At 43.1% G+C, this 22995-nt stretch overlaps 2 protein-coding genes across 2 annotated transcripts; both read left to right on the top strand.

Annotated features, from left to right (window-relative positions):
- The first annotated feature begins 6961 nt into the window (after positions 1 to 6961).
- LOC135494361 (G-protein coupled receptor GRL101-like) lies at positions 6962 to 8713 on the top strand. Its single transcript, XM_064782279.1, has one exon. The coding sequence runs from the start codon at positions 6962 to 6964 to the stop codon at positions 8711 to 8713; it is 1752 nt and encodes a 583-aa protein (XP_064638349.1).
- Positions 8714 to 20398: 11685 nt separating this feature from the next.
- On the top strand, positions 20399 to 21889 carry LOC135494360 (uncharacterized). The gene has a single exon (XM_064782277.1). The coding sequence runs from the start codon at positions 20399 to 20401 to the stop codon at positions 21887 to 21889; it is 1491 nt and encodes a 496-aa protein (XP_064638347.1).
- Positions 21890 to 22995: the final 1106 nt, after the last annotated feature.

The following is a 22995-nucleotide window of genomic DNA, read 5'->3' as shown; positions in this document are numbered from 1 at the left end:
CAAGAGTTCTCCGAGTGCCGCCATTTTCAAAATTCGCGCCACCTAGACTTAAACGTAACCGTTTTCTCGTGCGCAGCGAAACCACCAAAATGACGCAGCAGTAAATAAAACGGTTACGTCTAGCTAAACGTTCACGTCGTGCTATCCGTGCGCCTGCGAAACCACCCTATTATCAGCAACAAGCCCTACACAATTACGGCTAAGGATGGCTTTTCCCTGCCATTATTGATGGTACTACTATCGCCGAATCGATAGATGTCGTCCTAGGTAAGCGTAAAGTTTACCCAGGACCAACCTGGGTAAGACTAAATGTTACCCAAGATCGTTCTGGGTAAACTTTAGACCACTAAAGTTTGAAATTCGCACACGTCGCGTCATTCACGACCACGTGCTTGACTATTCCACGGCATTATTCCACGGCTGACGTCATCGATGACGCGATATTGCAAATGGCGGCCATTAAGATTTCGACGAAATCGGCGATAAAAAACAGCATATTTACGGCGTTTTAAGCCAGGAAGTTGCACAGTGATACTGTCAGGGTCTTGAATTACACCCACAAAGTAGGTAGGTTGCATTGGGTGGGACTGTTACATCCACAAACAGAAAGTACAAGGCATTCAAGTTGGGCCTGGACTCGCTTCAAACAAACATCGTCTGCTAATGTAAACACACACTGTCTACAGTACATAATGTACACGTCTTGGCTCCATACATGATTAGCGTATCCGCGAATTAAAAATCACTTTGACAGTGGTTTGGGTCGCTGTGCAAAACCTGCTGGGCCGATTTCTTCAAGGTTTGGTTTAAAGTTAAGCCTCGTGAAATAATTTTTTACCTGACAAATAATTTTGACTATTCTATGGCTTGACATGCAATATATATAATATTCAATGGTATTCTTCGTTGCGCAGAGAATGTGCGCAAAAGCAAACACACAGTAGAATGTTCACTGTTAAATGCGATATCGACAACAGTGAAATGCTCTACTGTTGTAGAGAGTACGTTGCCGCTTGAGCTGGACAGTGCCATGAAATGGTGAGGTATTCCAAATGTTGTTGTGGAAATTGTATGTTTTTTTCCTTTAGAAATTCCTCAGATTCTAAAGGTATCTGGGCACACTACACAAATACGTACCATTGCTCTGTAGTATTTTGCTTCGTGAAATGTACGTAAATTGAGTGGTTAAAATTGCAGTCTCGGTTTGAGTGTTGAATGGCCTCGATTTCGTAACTCGATCGCTCGAGATAAATAACTCGATCGCCCGAGATAATATCTCGATCGCCCGAGATAATATCTCGATCGCCCGAGATAATTAACTCGATCGCCCGAGATAATATCTCGATCGCCCGAGATAATTAACTCGATCGCCCGAGATAATTGAGAGATTCGGCTCTCCCGTTTCCGGGATCGATATCAGGATAGGTATCAGGTTGTGGATAGGATCTAACCTGAAATCCGCTATTTCATTCAAATGGCCAGCTTGAGGACGAGGGACAAAACGCAACCGTCTCCAACTCTCGCGGGAATTCAATAAACAATAAACAATACTTTATAACGTTGGTTCATAGCAGGTGAATACCAATTATGTGGAGCCTAGGCCTATGTCGTGTTGCGCTACCGAGGCACAAAACTTCTTTCTCGGGCAGACGGGATCGGGATAGCCAATTTGAAGCAGGGAATGATAACGTCACATCTTTGGCTAGTGAAATCAACTATACCTATTCATGTCAATTACGTTTTCTGGTTATGGCAAACTGTTTATGTGAAACCTACAACAGGGTCCACAGCTTGGTCACAATGGCCATTTATGAGGGGCTCACAACGCATGTCACATTTCAAAGATTTGTCGCGGTACGACGCGACCTGAATTCATATCCCGATCTCGATCTCGGAACGTCGCAGCCGAACCTCTCTAATATCTCGATCGATCGAGATAATAAGTCCATCGATCGAGTTTTTTCATGAAAATAAATTTTCACGCTGAAAAAAAAAAATTTATGCTGAAAAAAATAAAATAATGTGATGTCCTTTCCCAGCCACCGTAGGAACGAACTTCACTAGCGCACAGAAAATAGATGGGATCGTGAGAGCAATCACATCGTGAAACTACTGACTTACAGGCTGGACTCTCACGAATGCGGCAGAGAGCCCGAAATCACTAGGGACTTGTGAATTTCGTTTTAAATGCGTGAGTGATTTTTATGGAGTTTATCCCGTCCAACGCCTGTTTAGGTTTAGCACTTTGGTACCAGTATAGACACTCCCAAGGCAGTAGATTTCAGACACACGTTGGTCATTTCTCCTTTTAGTTATTTTGTATGCCTCTCGGTAAAAGAGTTCGTGACGTACCGAACTTGTTCTTTCCGGAGTCTTCCGTCTTCAACAATGTGTCAAAGTCGTACCTCAAAAATGGGATACATATCGGTCGTCTGTCTGATTCTAATAGACGCCGTAATCATTGCAGAACGTATCAAAAACTGTTCCACAATACATAAACTTTCCTCCGAAAATCACCCTTCTGAATTCCGGTCAGCTTGTGGGACTCTTCAAATACAAAGACGCGTATAACGTCTGACAATGTTGATCTGGACTCTTTCTACTTCCTAGTATTTTACGATGACATGACCACGCCCGATTGCCTTACTGACCCATACCGGTATCGATTAAGTCTATCGTACACTCATGACCCTGTCAGAAGCAGTAGCGAATGTGTAGTTGTACAGGAGGAAGTCGCCGAGACGGGCTGCAGACCAAGTAATTCTTCAAGGCATGTTGTGCAAAGAATTCTGCTGATCACATGCCGCAATGACTTTATGAACAAGGGTACCGGTGTTAAACATCTGTGGTTGTTTCCCATGTGTCAGTGTTTCCAAACAATAGGCAGCTAGAGAGACCATGACTTTTCAATAGGGGGAAACACAGAAAAACTTGTCAATCTATCTTTTAGCGTTCCCAAACAATGAGGGGAAACACTCAAAAATAGAAACACTCAAAAACATTACACCGGTACTCGGGCAGTTGTTGTGTATACAACCGGGCCACAATTCACGGTCAGCTATTCACCGGACCACGAGCCAGTGACCTTAGAATACAAGCTTGAGCGAATAAATAACTCTTCTATGATTGATCCACGATGCAGCTGTTCAGCCGGGTGGGCTCAATGGAAATGTAACTGTTACTCCTTTCAAACACAATCACATTCTGCTTGGTTGGCGATGTGGAAATGCTGGAATGAAGGCGCAAATCTTCTAAGCGTACTAGACAAGTCGGAGATGGATGCAATCTGGTACATGCTACGGACCAGCTGGTGGCGGATATATGCGGAAGAGCAGGATTCGGATCCGAGGAGAACATGGATTCCCATTGCAATTACTGATCTAGACACCAATTCAAAGGTACACATGTAAAACTTCTTGCTATGTTTGAAACAATTTTCCTTTAAAATACGCATTGAAAGGACCATTGGCATTACAAGGGTAATATTACCCAGCTGTCGGCTGCCCAGTCACCTCCTATTCTACATAAGTAGTTTCCATCACAGAATTGCACAAAAAGGAAAAATTCAAAATCTAACTGAATTATCACGCTTTTCGGATGTCGACTCCGATTATACTTTATTCTTCCATTTACCTGTCCCACTACCGAACATGGCAAAATAAAGACAAAGTTTGAGGTAGGCCTATTTTGGTGGGGGAGAGCGCAAGACATAGAAGGGCCTAAGTTACATAAAGAATGTAATACAAGTTGGACCTTGTGGTGTAGTAGGCTTAGGCCTAGAGTGTATAGCTTGTGGTTTGTGGTTCGATGTGTCAAGATGAGGTTACTTTGGGTTAACTGTTTGCTTTGCATTTCGGATTTGTGTGGTGATTTCGATGGACAGTGATGACGATTATGACGATGGGGCGGACGATGAGCAGGCAGCATATGAAAGGAGGCATCTTCATGGTTACAGCTTAAATCAGCGGTTGGACTACGCGGACACTTTCAGACTGCACCATGTGATAGGCATTGACCATGTCTGGTCTATACGTTCATTTGCGAACCATTTTCCTATCCACTCACGGACTTTCTCTAGATGGGTAGATGAATACGAGGAAATGGCAGAAAGGCGTGATCGATGCACGCAAGATGAGAGAATACGACGAAGAATTCGACAGCATGGTCGTGACGAACAAGGTACCTCAACTTTTTGTCAGCATTTGACGGAAAACGTGTGCCCTTAAGTGGAGTAAAAGATGATTGTGAGCTGTTTCAGTCAGTTGCATTTTCGAGATTTTTGTTAACATCAACGTCACTTTGCTTCAGACACCCGAAGCGATCACGTCATATCAGGAGGCGAGGCGTAGGCAAGCACACACAGGAACTTTTTGTTTTGTGTCTGAACACGGCTGCACCACATGTCCCGTCAAGAAATCCAACGAGCGAATGGACAGGACTCCCTCCTCCCTTCTGACTTAACGGCTAACCGCAGTTTTAAAAGCCACCTCAGGTCCTTATGGAAATTGGGCATGGGTAATTGGGCATGCTCATGAGGAATTGAGAAGGACACTGTGATCTGATTTCCCGCCAGGAAGTAATCCGTATGATCAGTCTCGCTTGGTAAAGATTGGCCGAACGAGTGATCGACAGTAGATGGTGGCTGAGCTAGCTTCTTCCTGAAGGAAATGTGGGCGCAATGATCCCATCTCCATTAAATGACGAACTGATAGAGGATGATGATGATGATGACGACGACGACGATGACGACGACGAATGATTCAACAATAAAACGTTTTTAGTAACGTTCATTTACTAGTTTATTCCATTCGTTTGTTCAAATACTGCCCATTACCCCACTATCAGATCAACCTAACAGTTTATCATTTTGTCAGACAATTCGATTGGATAATCCTGCATTATTGTCCCTGTTCAAACTGTGAATTCCAAAATCCCGGTGTCCTACCTTGTGCTGTAACAAGCAATGCCTGGGTAACTTGACAGATAACACTGCTCATCGTCGGTTGTGATACGTGTACTGTATCTCCCGCAGTCAGTTGAAATGATTCAGTTGCGAAAAAACGTAAAGCTGCCGTGACTTTTAGTTCCTTTGGCAATGCATGGTTTCGCAGTGACAAGGGTTTCAGGTTGTCTCCGACCGCATCAATCAAATCCAGAATTGTTTGTCTGTCCAGTCGATATCGTTGATACAATCCGATGTCATTATATTCATCAAGTGGATGAATTCTGTCCCGAAATACACGTTCTCGACGTATGGTACGCCGTCTAGCCAGACGTTCTTATGCTATCAAAATCAGTGCCATTCCCCTACGCTGTCTGTTCCAAAGTGGACAAATAATGAAGTGAGTAGCCAATACGATTGAACTTAAGACACCCCTGGAGGTGTCTCAAATATAAGCACCAAATTAAGCGTAAGACTTGACATAAGTAGCATATTGAATCCCACTTATTCCTTACACTTATCTTAAGTGTTGCCTAGGTGTAAGACTTAGACTTAATTATGTTTATGAATATGGACCCTGGCGAGCATACGGGAGCTGTTGTCACGCTTTTGCCCGGTTACATACCGATTACCTCATAAAGTTTAGGACACTTTGGTGGTCATGTCAATGCTAGGACACCGACTATTCAACCAGGACATTACTGTTTTGACCATACTCCCAACCCATTTTCCTCGGTAGTGGGACAGGTAAATGGAAGAATAGAGTATAAAGACCCGAGTTAGCTCTCCATACGTCTATCCTTTCCATGTGGAACGATGCACTATAGTAGGGTGCTTCCTGGAGGCATGGATCTACCCTGTTACGTCTTGGTGCTGATATCGATTATTGCGACGAAATGGAAAACGTATAACCGAATTCTTTCAGTTACATTTCTTATAGGTTGCAACGAATTTCACGACGCCACAGAAGGTTTTGTACTGTCGACACCTAGCGACAGATAAACATACTTCGTTAATCAATACTTGTTTTATCTGATGATCTGAACTACAATTATCAACGAAGCTACGAAGCGACGAAGCTTTGAGAATAATTTCAATGTGGTGACGCATTTATATTTTCTTTCATTCAGCACGATGACCACTGGACACAGGTGCGAAACTATAAGATGCACAAGAGAGACCCAATAACGTTCACGGAATGGTACAAGGTCGACTACGAAGCGTGGATAAGCGAGGCACCTTTCACCACGCTCAGCCGCAAGCAGCCTTCAGCTCCAGCGACCAGCTGTACCGCGATGTTCTTGCACGGAGTCTACGAATACGGTAACTGGTTCAAGGTCCCGTGTGGGATGGAACTAAGCAGCTTGCTCATCTGAAAGAAACCCGCTACAGTTACCACGGTTACGAATGAGCAGACCATCTCAATGAAGGCATGGTCTTCCCCAGTCGAGACACTTGCAGCAACTGGTAACACTCGCTGTCCTCCGAAATGGAACTTTGTCAGCGGCACATGTCTCTGCCTTGTCGGGCTCGTACGAGAAGACCAATGTGCGTCGTCTGAGGGCTACGACAATGCTGATAAATCATGTAAAGTGGTCGAAGGCATCATTGCGTCTCGAAATGCCGAGCTAACACAGATATACAACTATTGTTTAGGTTTGTGGATGCATACCGAAATTGACGGGGATGTCTGGCTTGGGAAGCAGAACAGTTCTTTTAATGTTTTAGCTTACAGTGATTCCATAGAAAAGTGGATGATCGAGTCGATGAAGTTCGAAAGAAAACTTTACAGAGTACCAAAACAACTCGTATCCCCGACAATATAAAGACATGAAAAGTGTACTTTGTGAGACTGTACCACATGCAGTATTTCATGAATGCGGTCCTCAACAGTTTCAATGCGATGACAAGACGTGCATCACTGTTGACAGATACTGCAATGGAAAAATCAATTGCCCAGGTGGTTCTGATGAGATGAAATGTGACGTCATCGGTAATATGACGTCATCAGTAGACGATATGTCGTATCACGTGCCGTTGGAGACGTCAACAAAGCACCAATGGTTTTACTCATGTGAAGAATTCAACGACTCGTTCGCGAATGATTCAAATGCGACTATTTCTGTTTCACGATTGTACGACCGCGTCTCAGATTGTGAAAATGCAGAGGATGAAAGCAACTACATTGACAAAATATGTCATCCGACAACAGAACGGTGCTGTTCAGATGGTGAGTGCATTGACAGAAACAAAGTTTGTGACGCGTATGAGGATTGTAGAGATGGGAGTGATGAAGATTTGGCGATGTGCAGATTTTTTGGGTGTTCTAAGAATGCCTTTCTTTGCTATTCATGGGATTGCATAGCAGACCTCCGTGTTGGGGACGGCCAGATTGATTGCCAAGGGCTTTCCATGGAAGACGAAGTAGAGTTGTATGCTGAAGTTTGCGGCGCGGATGAAGTGAAAAGCCCGTCTTCTGATCATTGTATACCGAGGGATATAATATGTATGTATGATAAGGACAAGTACGGTTACGTTGTTGGCTGTAGAGATATGTCGCACCTTGGAAATTGCAAAGAATTCCAGTGTCCGGGGATGTTCCAGTGTTCAGCCGGTTACTGTATACCACAAGATATGGTCTGTGATGGAACTTGGGACTGCGCGGACGGACAGGACGAGCAGGCGTGTTCTGACCACATCAGCTGTCCTGGGGCATTAAAATGTGGAGGCCAAGAGGAGACGATCTGCATTAATCAACATGACGTCTACGACGGTGTCGTTGACTGCAAACACTCACGGGATGATGAAAAGTTTTGCGACATTCTTCCATGCGATGGCGGGTGCCGGTGTGTCGGCCATGTTGTTGACTGTACCTCGGCAAACATGTCGGGTGTTCCAACAATGTCAGGGTCGATCCGAGCAGCTTTGTTTGCAAACAATCGTCTGCAACTGACTCCAGCAACATTTGATGACTTCCACCTGATCGCGTATTTGAATCTTTCTCGTAATGAGTTAGAGACGCTAACGAATGGAACATTCAAGAATCTGGCCAATTTTCTCAGCCTTGATCTAAGCTATAACCAATTGACCAGTCTGGTACCTGGAATGTTCGCAGGACTGACGCAAGTACACCAGCTTGATCTAAATGGCAATCCCATTAGCGCCATTAAAGCTTTTGCTTTTACCGGCTTGGACAGCCTGCTTCGTTTAGACCTTGGGAATTTCAATCTTGGATCACTTTGGGAGAACGCATTTCGAGGTCTAACGAATCTTAAATACCTCTCAGTGACTAATTCCAAACTAAAGCGCATTCACGTAGGTGCGTTCAATGGCTTCTCTCAACTACTCGAACTTGACATAAGGTATAATCTAATTGAATTAATTCTTGCAGAGGATTACCAGGGCCTATCTTCGTTTGGCGAACTCACCCTTCACACGGACGTGCTACGCTTCTGTTGTGCTGCACTGGTGGCGGGTATCACCGCTGATGATCTCTGCACACCAGGTCCAGATTGTTTCTCCTCCTGCTCCGATCTTCTGGATTCATATTTCTTCACCATCACCTACTGGATGTTTGGCATCACAGCGGCGCTGGGAAACCTTTTCGTAATCATCTGGAGAAGCTGTAAAGAAAAGACCGAAATTGTGAATCTGCTGATCTTAAACTTGGGTCTCTCTGACTTTTTGATGGGGCCTTATCTCCTTATTGTTGCGGTTGCCGACCATATTTACTCGGGGAAATATGCTTACTTTGAGTCTATGGCTGAATAGTGCATCGTGAACCATTGCAAACATCTTGTCAACAGTCTCCAGTGAGATGTCAGTCTACATGCTGGTTCTCATAACCACCGACAGACTTATTAATATCGTTTTTACTTTTAAGATACCGAGGCTACCCTGAAGTCAGCCATACCTCTGATTGTGATTGGTTGGGTGTTATCTATCTTCTTGGCCGTCCTACCTCTATTCGGTGGTGACTTCTTCACCGATTTCTACGTCACTAACAGTGTTTGTCTGTCGTTCAATCCAAACAAAGGAGTCAGCGCGGTCGGCTGGGAGTACACCCTATCTCTCTTCCTTCTGAACTTTGCAGCGTTCACATACATATCCTTTGCCTATTTATCTATCTACTGCCACTACAAAAGCAGCCAGAATGCTCTGAATGATATCCGTGATATAAACGCCGCGAAGTCCCAAAAGGCGAAGGATCTTGCTTTGGCGAAGAAATTAATCATCATTGTTTCACAGATTTTCTGTGTTGGGTGCCGCTTATTGTCATCAAGGTGGCTGCATTATGTGGCGTTGTAATGCCCGATGCGTTCGCGCCTTGGATAGCTGTTTACCTCCTGCCGCTGAACCCGACTATCAATCCGTTCCTCTACACCATCTCAGCCTGGAAGCGAAAGAACAAGAAGGCCGACTACGAGACCAGCAACGCATCTATGAGAACAAACTTGAGTTCGTCAACGGAAGGTAGCAGTCCTGTATCAAATGGAAGGAAATCAAATCCGACGCAAATGAGAGACAATACATCCCCGTAAGGAAACTGGAAACTCTTAGAAAAAAGAAATTAAGCATTCATGAAACTTTTATTGATATTCGGCCACCACAAATTTGCACTCCGCAAAGATTTTCAGCGAAATCTTGGGAGGTTTTAAGAATCACAAAAACCACTGGTTCTAAAAAAAGATATTCCCTAAAATCATTGCGGGTTGCATATTTATGTTGGCCGGAAAACAATAACAGTTTTCCAAAAACTTACTTTTAAGAAGGTTCCCGGTGTCAAATCGTGCTGTCATTACATATTGGAAGAGTATGGGCGACCATAACAACACAAAATTAACAAAGACCATGTATTTAAATTATCATTATCATCTCCTTTTCGACGGTTATAACCTAAACTAAAACGAACGATGCTGTTCGTTTATGTTTTTGATGCTCTCGACACCAAGGTGTCGTATATGCGCTTAAAGGAGTACAGAATATATCAACTATATCGATCGTCCTTACCTTAGTTTTCTCGGGAACGAAGTGAATAAGCTTTCCTATCTTGATTGATTCATTTTCTGTACCTTGGTGTTTGCTGTGTTTTTGAAAACCTTCACTCTAATGTGGATGATATTTCAGTATACATATGTGTAAGTGTACTCTCCGTTTTAAGATCTGCTGCTTTGCCAGGTTGTATACAGTTGCTTGCATTTTCTTGCCTTTTCCTTTTCCTGTCTTGTTTCCTTTTTCATGTATGGAATTGCAGTATTATGCTAAAACATGTACTCTTTTTCTATCTGTACTGTCCTACAGTATATCAGTATTAGACAAAATAAAATTAGACCCTGATGATTGAAAAACTGGTACGTATCATTTTGTTCTTGCTGACCAGTATGTCGCCTTCTCCGCGCCAATCCAAATGCGCCAAAATTGATGGAATATCTTCCTTAAGGATCGTACTCATATATATAGATGTTAGTATTTGTCACTAATCTGATCACTGGGCAACACAACAAAAGCTTATCTTGTTTGCTTGGTTTGTGTTCATCAGCAGACTATTAGGAAGCTAATGAAAGGGACTGAGGAAACCCAAATATGAATTACATGACATTATAATGCACATTCAACAATATTTTACGTCAAGGTCTGACTTACATCACGTGTATTACCCACGCCGATTAAGGCCTGTCGACCTCCATGGAAGCTGTTTCATGGGGGTCGATGTCATTAAGATTTGCCTTTATAACCCATTGGTGAGACAGTAGAACAATGGGAATTTAGGACTAGGCGCGAATGAGATTAATTGTTTAAAGACATTAGACCGTGTTTTTGGTTGGACCGGAATACTTTTAACTGTGAGGTAAGGGGAAAAACACGTAGAACATTCAGCCTTTCTTCAGAAAGAAAAAAAAGGGGATAATCTGTATCATGATGTTAAGTTAAGAGATGGTAATAACGCTTTTCTTTTAAGGGATGCCCTATAAATAGATATCAGTTTCGATCAACAAAAATGCTCTTATTTCATCCCCAACGGCGACTTCGACGCTGGGAGTCGTATCGAAATAGTTAGGTCGTACGGCTTCCAACCACTTGCTGCCTCTTCTTCTTTTCGCATCCGTTTCACTGGCATCCACTGGAGTTTTAAAACCGAATTGAATGCGCATTGAAAGTTATATTGGCATTGGGGTGCCACACTCAATACCGACGGTTCCTGGAGTAGATTGAAAACGCTTCAACCCAGTTGCATTGACCAATTCAGATGCCTGGTTGGTTACATCGTCGTGCATGGCCATCTACCCCGGTCTCTCCTTTTGAAATAGCAGGGATGCGCTGACAGGTGGTTGCCTAGTCCTTGCTAATTGAATTTAATATTTGTCTGGCCCTGGCTAATTGAATTTAATATTGCCTAGTCCTGGCTAATTGAATTTAATAATTGTGCCCTGGCTAATTGAATTTAATAATTTCCTAGTCCTGACTGGTTTAATTGATAATTGTCTGGCCCTGGCTACTTGAATTTAATAATTGTCTGGCCCTGGCTAATTGAATTTAATAATTGCCTAGTCCTGGCTTAATGTAATTGAATTTAATCATTTCCAATTGCTTATAATACGTCCTGAATAAAAATGTCAACACTTCTGTTTTGTATACAGAAATTTTGTATACACCAAATGCAAGTTTCAACAAAGATGCTTGCATGATAACTGCACTTCGGTGTTGCGTATAACTTCACTTCTATTTTGCTGACCCGAGATTAAATACGAATGATGTACCCCGCGTGGGAAAGCATCCCCTACTGACTAGTCATTTTCCGAATTTTTGAATATGAATATGTGGACCCTTTAGCCAGAGCTATTCACAGCTGTGTTGATCATCACTAGCCGTTATTTAAAAAAACTTATTCATACTGAATGATGAATCAGCCTCGCTATTTAAGGGTTACTAGTTCTAAAATGATTTACGTTAGATCTCTTTGATTCTGGAGTAATTTTAGGATTTTCAGAATATGGACAAGTTTGTTTTGCTTCTGATTAAAGGCAATAGGCTTTTGTGATTCTGGTCCTCGAGACACGTCACATTGGACAACCATATCGATGCAGGGTTTAGTGTTGTGTATGTTCTTGTCAGTTCCATGTCTGAATGGATTTGGCTTTACATGCCAATCTAACGGCGTTGTGCGTCTTTATCCATCCTGCAGGAGGAGTCTTTGTGATTGACGGACACTGCCGGTACGTCGGCTTGACGTTTTAAGTCCTATCACAGTTATGGTGAGCGTTCATTTGCGCCTACTTCATTACACAGATGCGACATAAGAACAAGGCTATCGGTGTCAGAGTCAACCGATTGGAGGGCAGTAGGGTGCGTTCTCGTAAGGCCAGTGTTGTCGAGCTAACCTGTACATTTACGAGTCGGGGCCATCGTCTAAGGATGGTGGTCGGTTTGGTTAAATATAGATTAGGTTCTATGACTTAATGTGGTCAAATGCCTCTGAAAAAACAAATAAGAGATTGGTTGACACGAGAAAACAATGTGGATGACATGCACCTGTTATGCAGCTTAAATCTCTATGATCCATCTGTTCGAAATAACCTAAAATTGATTCGGACAAAGATCAGGTTTGGAGATTTGATTTCTCGCGGAAATAAGATCTGATGACATAAATTCATGTACTTTGGAACGAAAGGTCTCTAACCGTCCCTGTCCGTGGATGAGACCATTGTGCTTGAGCGTGACGTCAATGCTGTTTCTTTACCGTTGTATTATCCTGACGTGACACAGATGTTATAGGCCATCACTTTAACCTCCCCACACACATGGGCCTTCCAGTCCTTACTATCAAAGTACTGGAAATCATGCATGCCCGACCAAAGGCGGCACTTTCCAAATCCATAACGCAGCAAAGAGTCGTACTTGATCCACCGGTAGCGCACCATGTCGCCACTCGGTCTGAACATCAAAGACAACACGTCTACGTAGCCTTGATCTCATTCATTCTGGCGTTTCCACTACAGAAATGTATATACATCTGAACGGCCGGAGTGCATCCATGACATAACAATCGAGTTTACTTATCATTCATGTCTTTTTCTTCGTTTAGTCTAGCAATTTTAGGGAATACACCACTGGAACAGCATATATTTGAGATTTGACGATGGGTTTTATTGTGATAATTACTAGAGGTAGGCCTAGTGTGACATTGCGCCTCAACATACTGTGGGGAAAGTTTTTGGCCTAAGTTCCAGAGCTTATTCGCATACGCAAGGCCCCCTCACAGTGCACCTCGTGGGTGATCTATCTGCGGCTAACCCTCAGAATAAAATTGACACTGAGGGTCAAAAGGATATGAACAAATGTATGTATTACACTTTGTATTACTCAATGTAGGAACTACGGTAAAAGTTAAACGTCACCAGGACTGGTACAGTACAGTACAGCAGGAAGAGTTGTGCCAATCTAATAAGCACTCATTCCAAATCTCCCCTTGGAACCTTCCCCTAATCGTCTCGAGAGATCTGCGTGAAGGAAATGCTTGGATTATAGAGCTGTAGTACATTATGTAGTACATTTTTTAATGAATACATTACATGTAGGCGCGTCGTATCTCGATAATTCGTAGCCTACTTCTATTGCACCCTTTGGTTAGTGGATTTGAAAGACATCGAAATGCCTCCAGATCTAAACACAGTGACACATGACAGTGATGCAGATGACACTTTGCTGGTGACTTTTATAACCCTAGTTGATTTCTACATACCTTGTGTGATATTTTCTTTAGGTTTTCTAGGAAATACCATGATTTTCATAATCATGACGAGGCGACTTAGGAAGTACAAAAACGTCGTAATGTCTTACCACTTCCGAGCGTTGGCCTTAGGTGATAATGCTATTTTAACACTTGGATTCGGCCAAAGGTTAATTATAAACTATTTCATACCCTATGCTTGGGAACACCATGGTGATTTTCTGTGTAAGGAACTGTACTACAGCCTATTTGTGTTCCTCGGTGTCCACGTTTGGAATGTCATTATAATCGCCATTGATCGGTTTGTGGCTGTATGCGTACCTCTTCAGGCTGCTGCATGGTGCACAGTAAAGAAAGCCAGGACTTGTTATGTATTCAATATTTGCTTTCATCTTGTCTTCAATTCGGCGAAACTATGGAAATATTACCAGAAGCATGCAACCCCGAACAACGACGACCATTGCATTAACCCACCGGAATTCCCATCGCGGTTTGAGGAATATTCTTTGATGGTTTATTACGTCATCGTCAACTACGCACCCCCGATAATAGTTCTCATCCTAAATATATCGATTTTGATAAAATTCAGGCGACGGGGCAAGGAAATACAACTAATGGGCGAAAGTGGCAACAAAAAGAAAAATGAGGATCAGGAACGCCATTTAACGGTGATGATGATGGTAGTAGCCTTTACGTTTATAATCTGTCTGGGTTGTTATCCACTTTCAATTATTGTTTGGAACTATTGTATACCAAACGTTGCAGTAGCCCATCCAATGATGCAGCTGCTTAGCATATTAATTTTCAATTTCTTGGTAACTCTAAATCCCTGCCTTAACTTTTATATATATTTATTGGTTAGTGCCTCGTTTAGGAAAGACTTCGCACGATTATTTAAGTTTTGTGCAACACATATGGAGTGAAGCTCTTGGACTAACATTATGCTGAGAGATAGGCGCGCCATTATCATGAGCTTTGGAGCCCAGTCGCTTTAACGGGCGTGTCAACACGTTTTAGTTGCGCCCGCGTTCCTCTGTGCTAAAGATTCTCATCTCTTTCGAGCCTCACCAGATGATCATAGTATTGGCGATGTGAACAGTGACGGGTTTAATTTAGTGACATTGGCATGTTTGGTATGGCGGTACGGGCATCAGCATTAGTGTAGGTTATTGTATTTTGAAGAGTTACCCCCTTTTGTAAGTTCATGCAGATTAGCATTTTTCAGAATCAAAATGCTTCCTCTGCTCAGATGGAAACGTGGTTGAATATATAATATGTAATTCAGGACTATTAGATTTACTTATTTTCTGATGCAAAATACGAAATGTTATGCAATGCATGTTTTATTACCAGAGTAAATCTAATAAGCCGTGAAGTTAATCGGCTCAAAGCAGTCTGCCCCGAGGTCTGTGCCGCTTCGACACCCCGAACCACATCACAGACAGACGGTGAGGAGGGAGCTTCATATATCTGGTGCGCAGCAATAATCTATCGATTTCGCTTAGGTATTCTAGGTAAATGCCTTGTTCCTCATGATTATTTTTTCCTGACTATATTGGAGATTCAATTAACACACATCGTGAGGCCATTATTCTCTTGAATGAACCGAATACACTGATCCAACAATGTAGACCTCTCACAAATAAACAAAACATGAAGTTAACGTTGTGCATCTTGTACGAGAGCCGAGAAGGATCAATCGAAATACGAATTGCGAACGACGAACTTCGAACTACGAAATTCTAGCATCGAAGTGCGAGGTTCAATATTCTACTCAACCTATCAGAATACGTTGATGAAAGCACATGACTCAGATAATCAGTAATGGTGAAGCAACGAGTGATGATCACCGTTGGTGATGGCCAGAAAGCATTCTTTTTTTACTTTGAAAGACAAAATCATCTATAGAGAGTAGTGCTCTTTTTGTGAAACAGCCTTCGTCGTTGGACTTATAGTCTCCGCCGAAGGTTGAAACTTCTGTCTGTATTCGGGCAATATTCTCCACAAGAAAATTATTCCAGCAAACTCTCGTCTCCAGGTCGAAGTTGCGTATACGTATGTACAGAGAGCAAAAAATTGTAAAACTCGTCGATTGGTTGAGGTTTGTCCGTATACTAAGCGTTTACTAATCAACCTATGATATGGGCTCCAGTCAAAAAATGCTATGGCAATAAAGCATCGAGCCAAAAATCTGGAAATTTCAAAAAATTTGCCTTACAAACCATACTAATTTCTTATATGATTTTCAAAAAGTCTTATACTATGCATGCCCTGCCCCGATAGGGTAAGGCAATTCCATTTTTTAAAGGGGCTATTTTCGTTCAACTTCGACCGGATCTTTTATCACTGATACGTGACGTGACGCTCATTTGACATGACCCTTATTACTTCGAATGGTATACTTCATTAATTGTTGCGAACACAGTAAAACAAGAAATTATCCAAAGAGTTGCCAAATCACGTAAACGTTGTTCTTATAATCAAACGTATAGATATATTAGTAGTTACTCCATGCATGCACGCTAAAATTAACCAATTATTTTCAAAAGATGCATTTACCCTGCTATCCAAAACCGTCTGTAGTTATTAAGTTACAGTGTTTTCGCGTGATGACGCGGTAGCCATTTTGGGATATCGAAGAGAATGTATATTATGTACATAATGTCAATAATTTACAACTAGATAGACGCGGTTCTCACGCTCACGTATTATGCATTCACAACTCTGGATTGCGGGGTGTTTCACATCTCTATCCAACCAGGAGTGCCGCACATACAGGTAAATGATTCAATAGGGAGTTTTGGCAAATCCCCGAAACGCCAACGTGAATGCCTTTCTCATTATACGACCTCCTGATAACGAATTCGAACAATGGGATTGGCGTTCACGTGGACGTTTCGGGGGCTTTGCGAAAACTCTTTAATGTCATTTTTAACGGCCACTTAGAAAATACATTTAAGTAGCGGTATTTAGGTCTGCGTAGGGACTCCAAACCATTTTCTGTTATTAGTATTTTGATCATGATTACAACCATGTATGAGGAGTGAATGTGGCAAATCCCGTCAGGTCCTGATGTTTCACGCGATTATCATGAAACGCAAGAGCAATTCGTGTTGCCAAAATGAATCGTTTCTCCTATCTATACAAGAATTACCAAGAATTACCAAGAATTACCAAAGGCTTTATTAAACCAATTGACACAAGTCACATAATCTATAATAGAGCCGAACATACACAGAAATATAGACAGGACATAGAAATATACATGACGGATACAAAAGGACAAACAGTAAGTAAATGCTAGGAGTTTAGGGTAACCGGAAAAACGCCGACCGACCGACCGACCGACTGACCGACTGACCGACCGACCGACCGACTGACCTGCCAACCTACCGTCATATGCAGTATCCCTTTCGCTTCTCTATAGCACATGTACCTGTGTAGTGCCCAGCGCAATGGGCGTGATGGAGTCCGACGTGTCTGACAGCAGCATCTCCAGTCAATTATACCGGGAAAACGAGCCCACGCGGTAAGGAACTGATAACGATACTCTAAAGATATGCTTTGTCTACATGGTCGGTTGATATAAAAACATGATTTGGGCCTAGTATATGCACTGTAGTTTTTCTACTCGAGTGTCTCGACCGATGCAATGCATGAACTGCAACGCGCAACATGCGTTTGTTGTCATTCGACCAGCTTACGTGCGCTTGTTTACAATTTCATTTCATATGACCTGCTATCGTGGATTGGATATATCACATTGACTTATGAGTAGGTTGGCAGGTCAGTCGGTCGGTCGGTCGGTCGGTCGGTCGGTCGGTCGGTCGGTCGGTAGGTCGGCGTTTTTCCGGTTACCGGAGTTTAGGACCACATGGGAATAGACTGGAATTGATTATTATTATACATGACATACAATGCTCATAACACAGTATCTTTCAGCACAATAGATTTTGAGGAGCCTGTCGGCGCGGGGTTCAACTGTTTTTTTCAGCAGGACAAGCCTATCGGTTGATCGGGCATTCAATTGCTTCGATCTACCCTACAGTCACCAGCTTCGACGTAAAGCTTGACAAGCTTTCAATTGTTCTTTTTTTCCTGCTTCGCCATCAGCCAAATAAAGCCAGTAGTAACGTGATTTGGTGGCGTGTGGACAGTCTCAGCAGCATTCAAGTACGATCGGGTATGGGAATCCGCTTTGTAACGGTGGTTGGATTCTCCAGACAGGTGGCCTAGAGGAGGAGGGCAGGGGGTATAATTTTGGCCAAATAATTTCAAAAGTGCTAGCTACGCCCTTGCCAGATCAAAACTGTTTTATACCCGTCCTATTTTTCCTCACACTTGGTCAAGGAGATCATTTGGTTGGTCCAACGAAGATCGACGCTCTAGACAAGGAATATTTCGCGGTGCAATAAATGCGAAAAAGCTCTTCCGAGGAGTAAGACAATCGAACTTGTGACCTGACCCGATCAGTTTGAATCATGATGGGTTTGAATGAAACCGAAACGTCACCAGACGTAAACCAGGTGACAACCGGTAGGTCTTACATTGGAAATTATACATGGATACTGACGTTTAGGAGGATTGTTGATTTCTACTTACCTTGTATAGCATTTTCACTGGGTTTCATCGGTAACACGTTTGTATTTATAGTCATGACGAAAAGAATTCAAAAGCGCCAAAGCGTGGTGATGTCTTACCACTTCCGAGCTTTGGCATTGGGAGATAATGGGGTTCTTTTCTTTGGATTTGGCCAGAGGTTATTAGTGAACAATTTACCTGATGTTTGGAGATTTTACGGCGATTTCATGTGTAAAGAACTGTACTACAGCCTATTTGTGTTCCTCGGTGTCCACGTTTGGAATGTCATTATAATCTCCATTGATCGGTTTGTGGCTGTATGCTTACCCCTAAAGGCTGCTTCATGGTGCACAGTAAAGAAAGCCAGGGCTTGTTATGCATTCAATATTTGCTTTCACCTTGTCTTCAGTTTGGTGAAATTATGGAAATACTACCAGAGATATGCCAACCCGGTTTGCGTCAACCCGACAGAGTTCCCTCCGTGGCTTGAGGGATTTATTTTGATGTTTTTCTACGTCATCGTCAACTACGCACCGCCGATCATAGTTCTCATTCTAAACGTATCGATTTTGATAAAATTCAGGCAGCAGAGCAAGGACATACATAATCTCAAATATGGTGGCATCACAGAGAAAAATGAGACGCAGGAACGCCACCTTACTGCCATGATGATGGTGGTAGCGTTCGCGTTTATATTTTGTCTCGGATGTTATCCACTTGCGGAGATTGTTTGGAGATATTTCATACCAAAAGTTGCCGCAGCCTATCCAGCATTGATGGTTCTAAGCATTCTAATTTGCCATTTCATACTGACACTCAACCCCTGTCTTAACTTTTATATCTATTTATTGGTCAGTGCCTCATTTAGGAAGGATTTCGTAAGCTCATTTAAATTTTCTGCATAACATCGACGATCCTAGCTATGGCACGGGTGGGGGGGGGGGGGGGGGGGGCATTTATCATGCAGCCGCAACATTACTGTATATTTACGTGCAGGAATGATATTCAGATTTACAGTCCAAATCACAAGTGTCATCCCTAAATTCGCGTCATTGGCGCGTCATTGACGCGCTAATCAGCGCGTCGGTCATCCCTTGACGCAATACGTGGATCTGCCTGTATAAGTTGGTTATGTTATTCCTCACTAGATGGCACACTACCGCCGATCTTGTTTTCGGAAGCCTCCCTTTTTTTCTAGCACATATTACCGTACCATACCTTTCAACTTGTTAGATCTCTAGAACGGGAAAAAAGCAGAACCGATAAGCTTGAAAAACACTTGAACGAAATGAAATCTGATTTCTCGTCCCGTCTAAACTCATCAGACAAAAAGTGTAACATGTCAGGTAAACTGCCCGGGGAATTCAATGAAATAAAGCTTGGTTGGGAGAGAATCAAAGAGTCACGCGACTCAGGTGTGAGTAAGCTGCGAAAACTTGAAACTGCTCAAATCGGACTTAAAATCAACCGCCGAAAGTGTTTCGAAACTTTTAGAAAGAGACGATACTGAGCTTCCAGCTGTCAAGATAGAAGCAGCTGCACTTCGATCAAGGCTCAGCGCAGTTGACGCGACATTACAAAGATGACATTTTCGAGTGAGTCATATGCTGTTGCTGCGACCTCGAAAGCACCCAAACCGCAGGAATCAGTTCACCGCGATAACAAGGTGACTGTGGACACCAGCAAGTCATCCGAATTCGCAAGGGAGTCATCGGAAAAAAACCAACCGACAAACCAACCCGCCACCAAGGAATATCGATACAATCATCTCTACGAATCAATGCACAACCGAGAGAGCTACGAGCTCTTCAAAACCAACAGAAATGTGAGAGGGTCATCATAATGACCCTCACTTAACCGAAAACTGCGGATTTGTCGGTGTAGTACGGCGGCCACGTCGAAGGAGAGCACCTCTCTTCGTTGGATTCATCTCGCCTCGCTCAACCTCCGAATCGATTGTTACGTTCCTATTAAATCGCAATATTCAATCACCTACGGTTCGTCTCATTAAAAGCAAAATCAGGGGAACCCAATCAGCAAAGATTATTGTGGACATGGAGGATAAGCATGCGCTACTCGAGGAGTATTTCTGGCCTGATGGTGTGCTGTGTCGTGAGTGGTTCGATTAGTTTCTTTGTACAATAATCATGGCCACTATACGCATTCTAGACAGCGACCGTGTGGTGGGGGTCAGCCTAGCCCTCGCCTCACAGAGGCCTGTGTTTTTCTTCATGGCAAACCTACCGAGTTCAAACTATCCCACAAACTTCTATGCGGAATACGTAGATTATCTATTCGAACTATGCGAATTCTACAGTCCCACCGGGGAAATAGTGATAATGGGGGACCTAAACGCTCAGATTAGTGGTGAAAGAACCCCCAGTGTGGCATCCTGCCAAAGAACCAGAGCTCTTCAATCCCTGTTGGACAGATTGATCCTCCTTTCCATTCCTGTTAGCAACTTGTGTTCAGGACCTGCCTACACGTTTGATCCATTCGAGGGTTCTGACAAAACCCTGATCGACCACATTTGTGTTTCGCCAGTGATGCTCGAAAATGCACAGTGTAGCAAAGTAATTGACGAGGAACTTTTGAATACGTCGGATCATTTGCCCGTGTTTACAATCTTAAAACTCTTCAGCAACGCATCATACACACTGTGCTCGAATCCTGTCCGAGATTCGCGAAAAACTCTTCAATGGAGACGTTGTCTTCAGGGCGAGTTCGATAAAATAGTAAGCTATTGCCAAGTACTCGGACAGGAACTTTCAGTCATCCAAGTAAATGGAGATCCCACCTCAAAAGAGGTTGACTCCCTCTATTGCAATATAACTCGCGCTATGAGCAATGCCGCCGAAATGACCATTCCACAAAGGAAATCCCGCAAGCGATGCCGTCCTCATTGGGATAACTGTCTTAAATCTCTCCACAAAAACATGCGTCTTGCTAGACACGAGTGGCTAAAAGCCGGTAAGTCGGGTGACCCGAACTCTACCGAACGTCTTCAGTACAAGCGGCACAAACGCATATTTCGAGTAGAACTTAGAAAACTCGATGCTTATCTTGAGAATGAATTTTACAACAGTTTAAGCTCTGCTGCGGAAATTGACCAAGGCTTATTCTGGAAATTGCTGAAAAGACATCGACGCCAGCCTCCATCAGCTCCTCCACCAATGCGCTTTGGTGGCACAACTTACTACAGTTCTGCTGACATCAGCAGAAAGTGGGCCGAGTATTTCGAAAACGTATTCACACCAGATACGACCGGTAAATACGATGAAACATTCAAAAAACATATCGAGCATACTTTAGAAACGATTGAAAAGGACTCTGCCGACAGCGCCGTGCATATCCCCGCTCTTGACCAACCTTTTACGGTTGATGAGATCAAGGCTGAGATAAGAACGCTAAAACATGACAAAGCGTGTGGAATTGACGGCATCTCAAATGAACAGATAAAATACGGAGGCCATGCATTGCATACACTTCTTGCGTCCTTGTTTAATTCAATTCTTAAAACGCCTCACGTTCCAAAACCCGCCAAACAAGGAGTCATTCATACCCTATATAAAGGCAAAGGAAAAGACAAAAATGCCCCGCAAGGTTACCGCCCAATTACCTTGCTGTCGTCAGTATAGAAGCTACTCGAACGCGTGATACTTTCGCGAATAAATGCGTGGGTAGCTGAAAATGACATGAACTTTCCAAATAAACAGCAAAGTGCCTACCAGGTAGGAAGAAGCTGCGTTTCCACATCCTTCGTTTTGCAAGAGACTGTTGCCCACATGCTAGAGAGACACTCGAAAATTTATGCCTGTTTCTTAGATACCGCCAAAGTATTTGACACTGTTTGGCATGGTGGCCTGCTATATAAACTGCATACGTTCGGTATACAAGGTCCTCTATGGAGCCTGATCAAAGCGTGCTACACGGATATACAAAGCTGTGTAGTCGAAAACAATGTGCGATCTGATTGGTTTAACGTTCGACAGGGCGTAAGGCAAGGTGGCGTACTTTCCACATGGCTTTACCTACTGTACATCAACGAACTGCTAGACAATCTAGACAACCTTGGTGTAGGTGCTCGCCTCGGTGAAATCAACTGCGGGTCTCCGTGCCACGCGGATGTCCTAGCCGTACTTTCGCTAACAAAATATGGATTGGACCGCATGCTCCTGTGCAGTTTCCGATATTCGCTCAAATGGAGATATGACTTCAACTACGACAAATGTGCAATAATTGTATTTGGCGAATCTGCGCAACATTGGAAAAGATTGAAGGAACTTCGAACATGGTGGCTAGGGCCTATGCCCATTGCTGAAACCACATCTACTGTACACCTCGGGATAACACTGAACAAATATCCAAAATCAACCAACATTGTAATATCGGCTGCTCAAAAGCTGAAAGGCTCACTAATGTCAATCTTAGGGCCGGGAATCCAACCCAATTCGCAGTTCAATCCGATCTGCAGCGTAAAGCTCTATCGCCTCATTGTTTAGCCAGAGCCCTATATGGATGTGAACTCTGGTCCCAAATGTCTGAATCTGACCTCCTCATTCTCGAACGCGCCCATCGATTCTGTTTAAAACGAATGCAGGGCTTCAGCAGGAACACGCGAACATTGATTGCACAAGCGATGATAGGACAATGTAGTTTGAGAGGTTTATTAGATGAAAAGTGCATCCTGTTTTTCAAACAACTTTCCATAATGCCCGAGCATTCACTGCCGCTACAAGTGTTC

This window comes from Lineus longissimus, chromosome 10 (genome assembly GCF_910592395.1).
Source record: "Lineus longissimus chromosome 10, tnLinLong1.2, whole genome shotgun sequence".
Classification (NCBI taxonomy): Eukaryota; Metazoa; Nemertea; class Pilidiophora; order Heteronemertea; family Lineidae; genus Lineus; species Lineus longissimus.
The sequence above is the reverse complement of the archived record's forward strand: the minus strand, read 5'-3'. Positions and strand labels throughout refer to the sequence as shown.

What these genes read in the sequence shown, in the direction of transcription:
- LOC135494360 (XM_064782277.1), top strand. Translation starts at nt 20,399, where the DNA reads ATGGCCACTATACGCATTCTAGACAGCGACCGTGTGGTGGGGGTCAGC.
- LOC135494361 (XM_064782279.1), top strand. Translation starts at nt 6,962, where the DNA reads ATGTCGTATCACGTGCCGTTGGAGACGTCAACAAAGCACCAATGGTTT.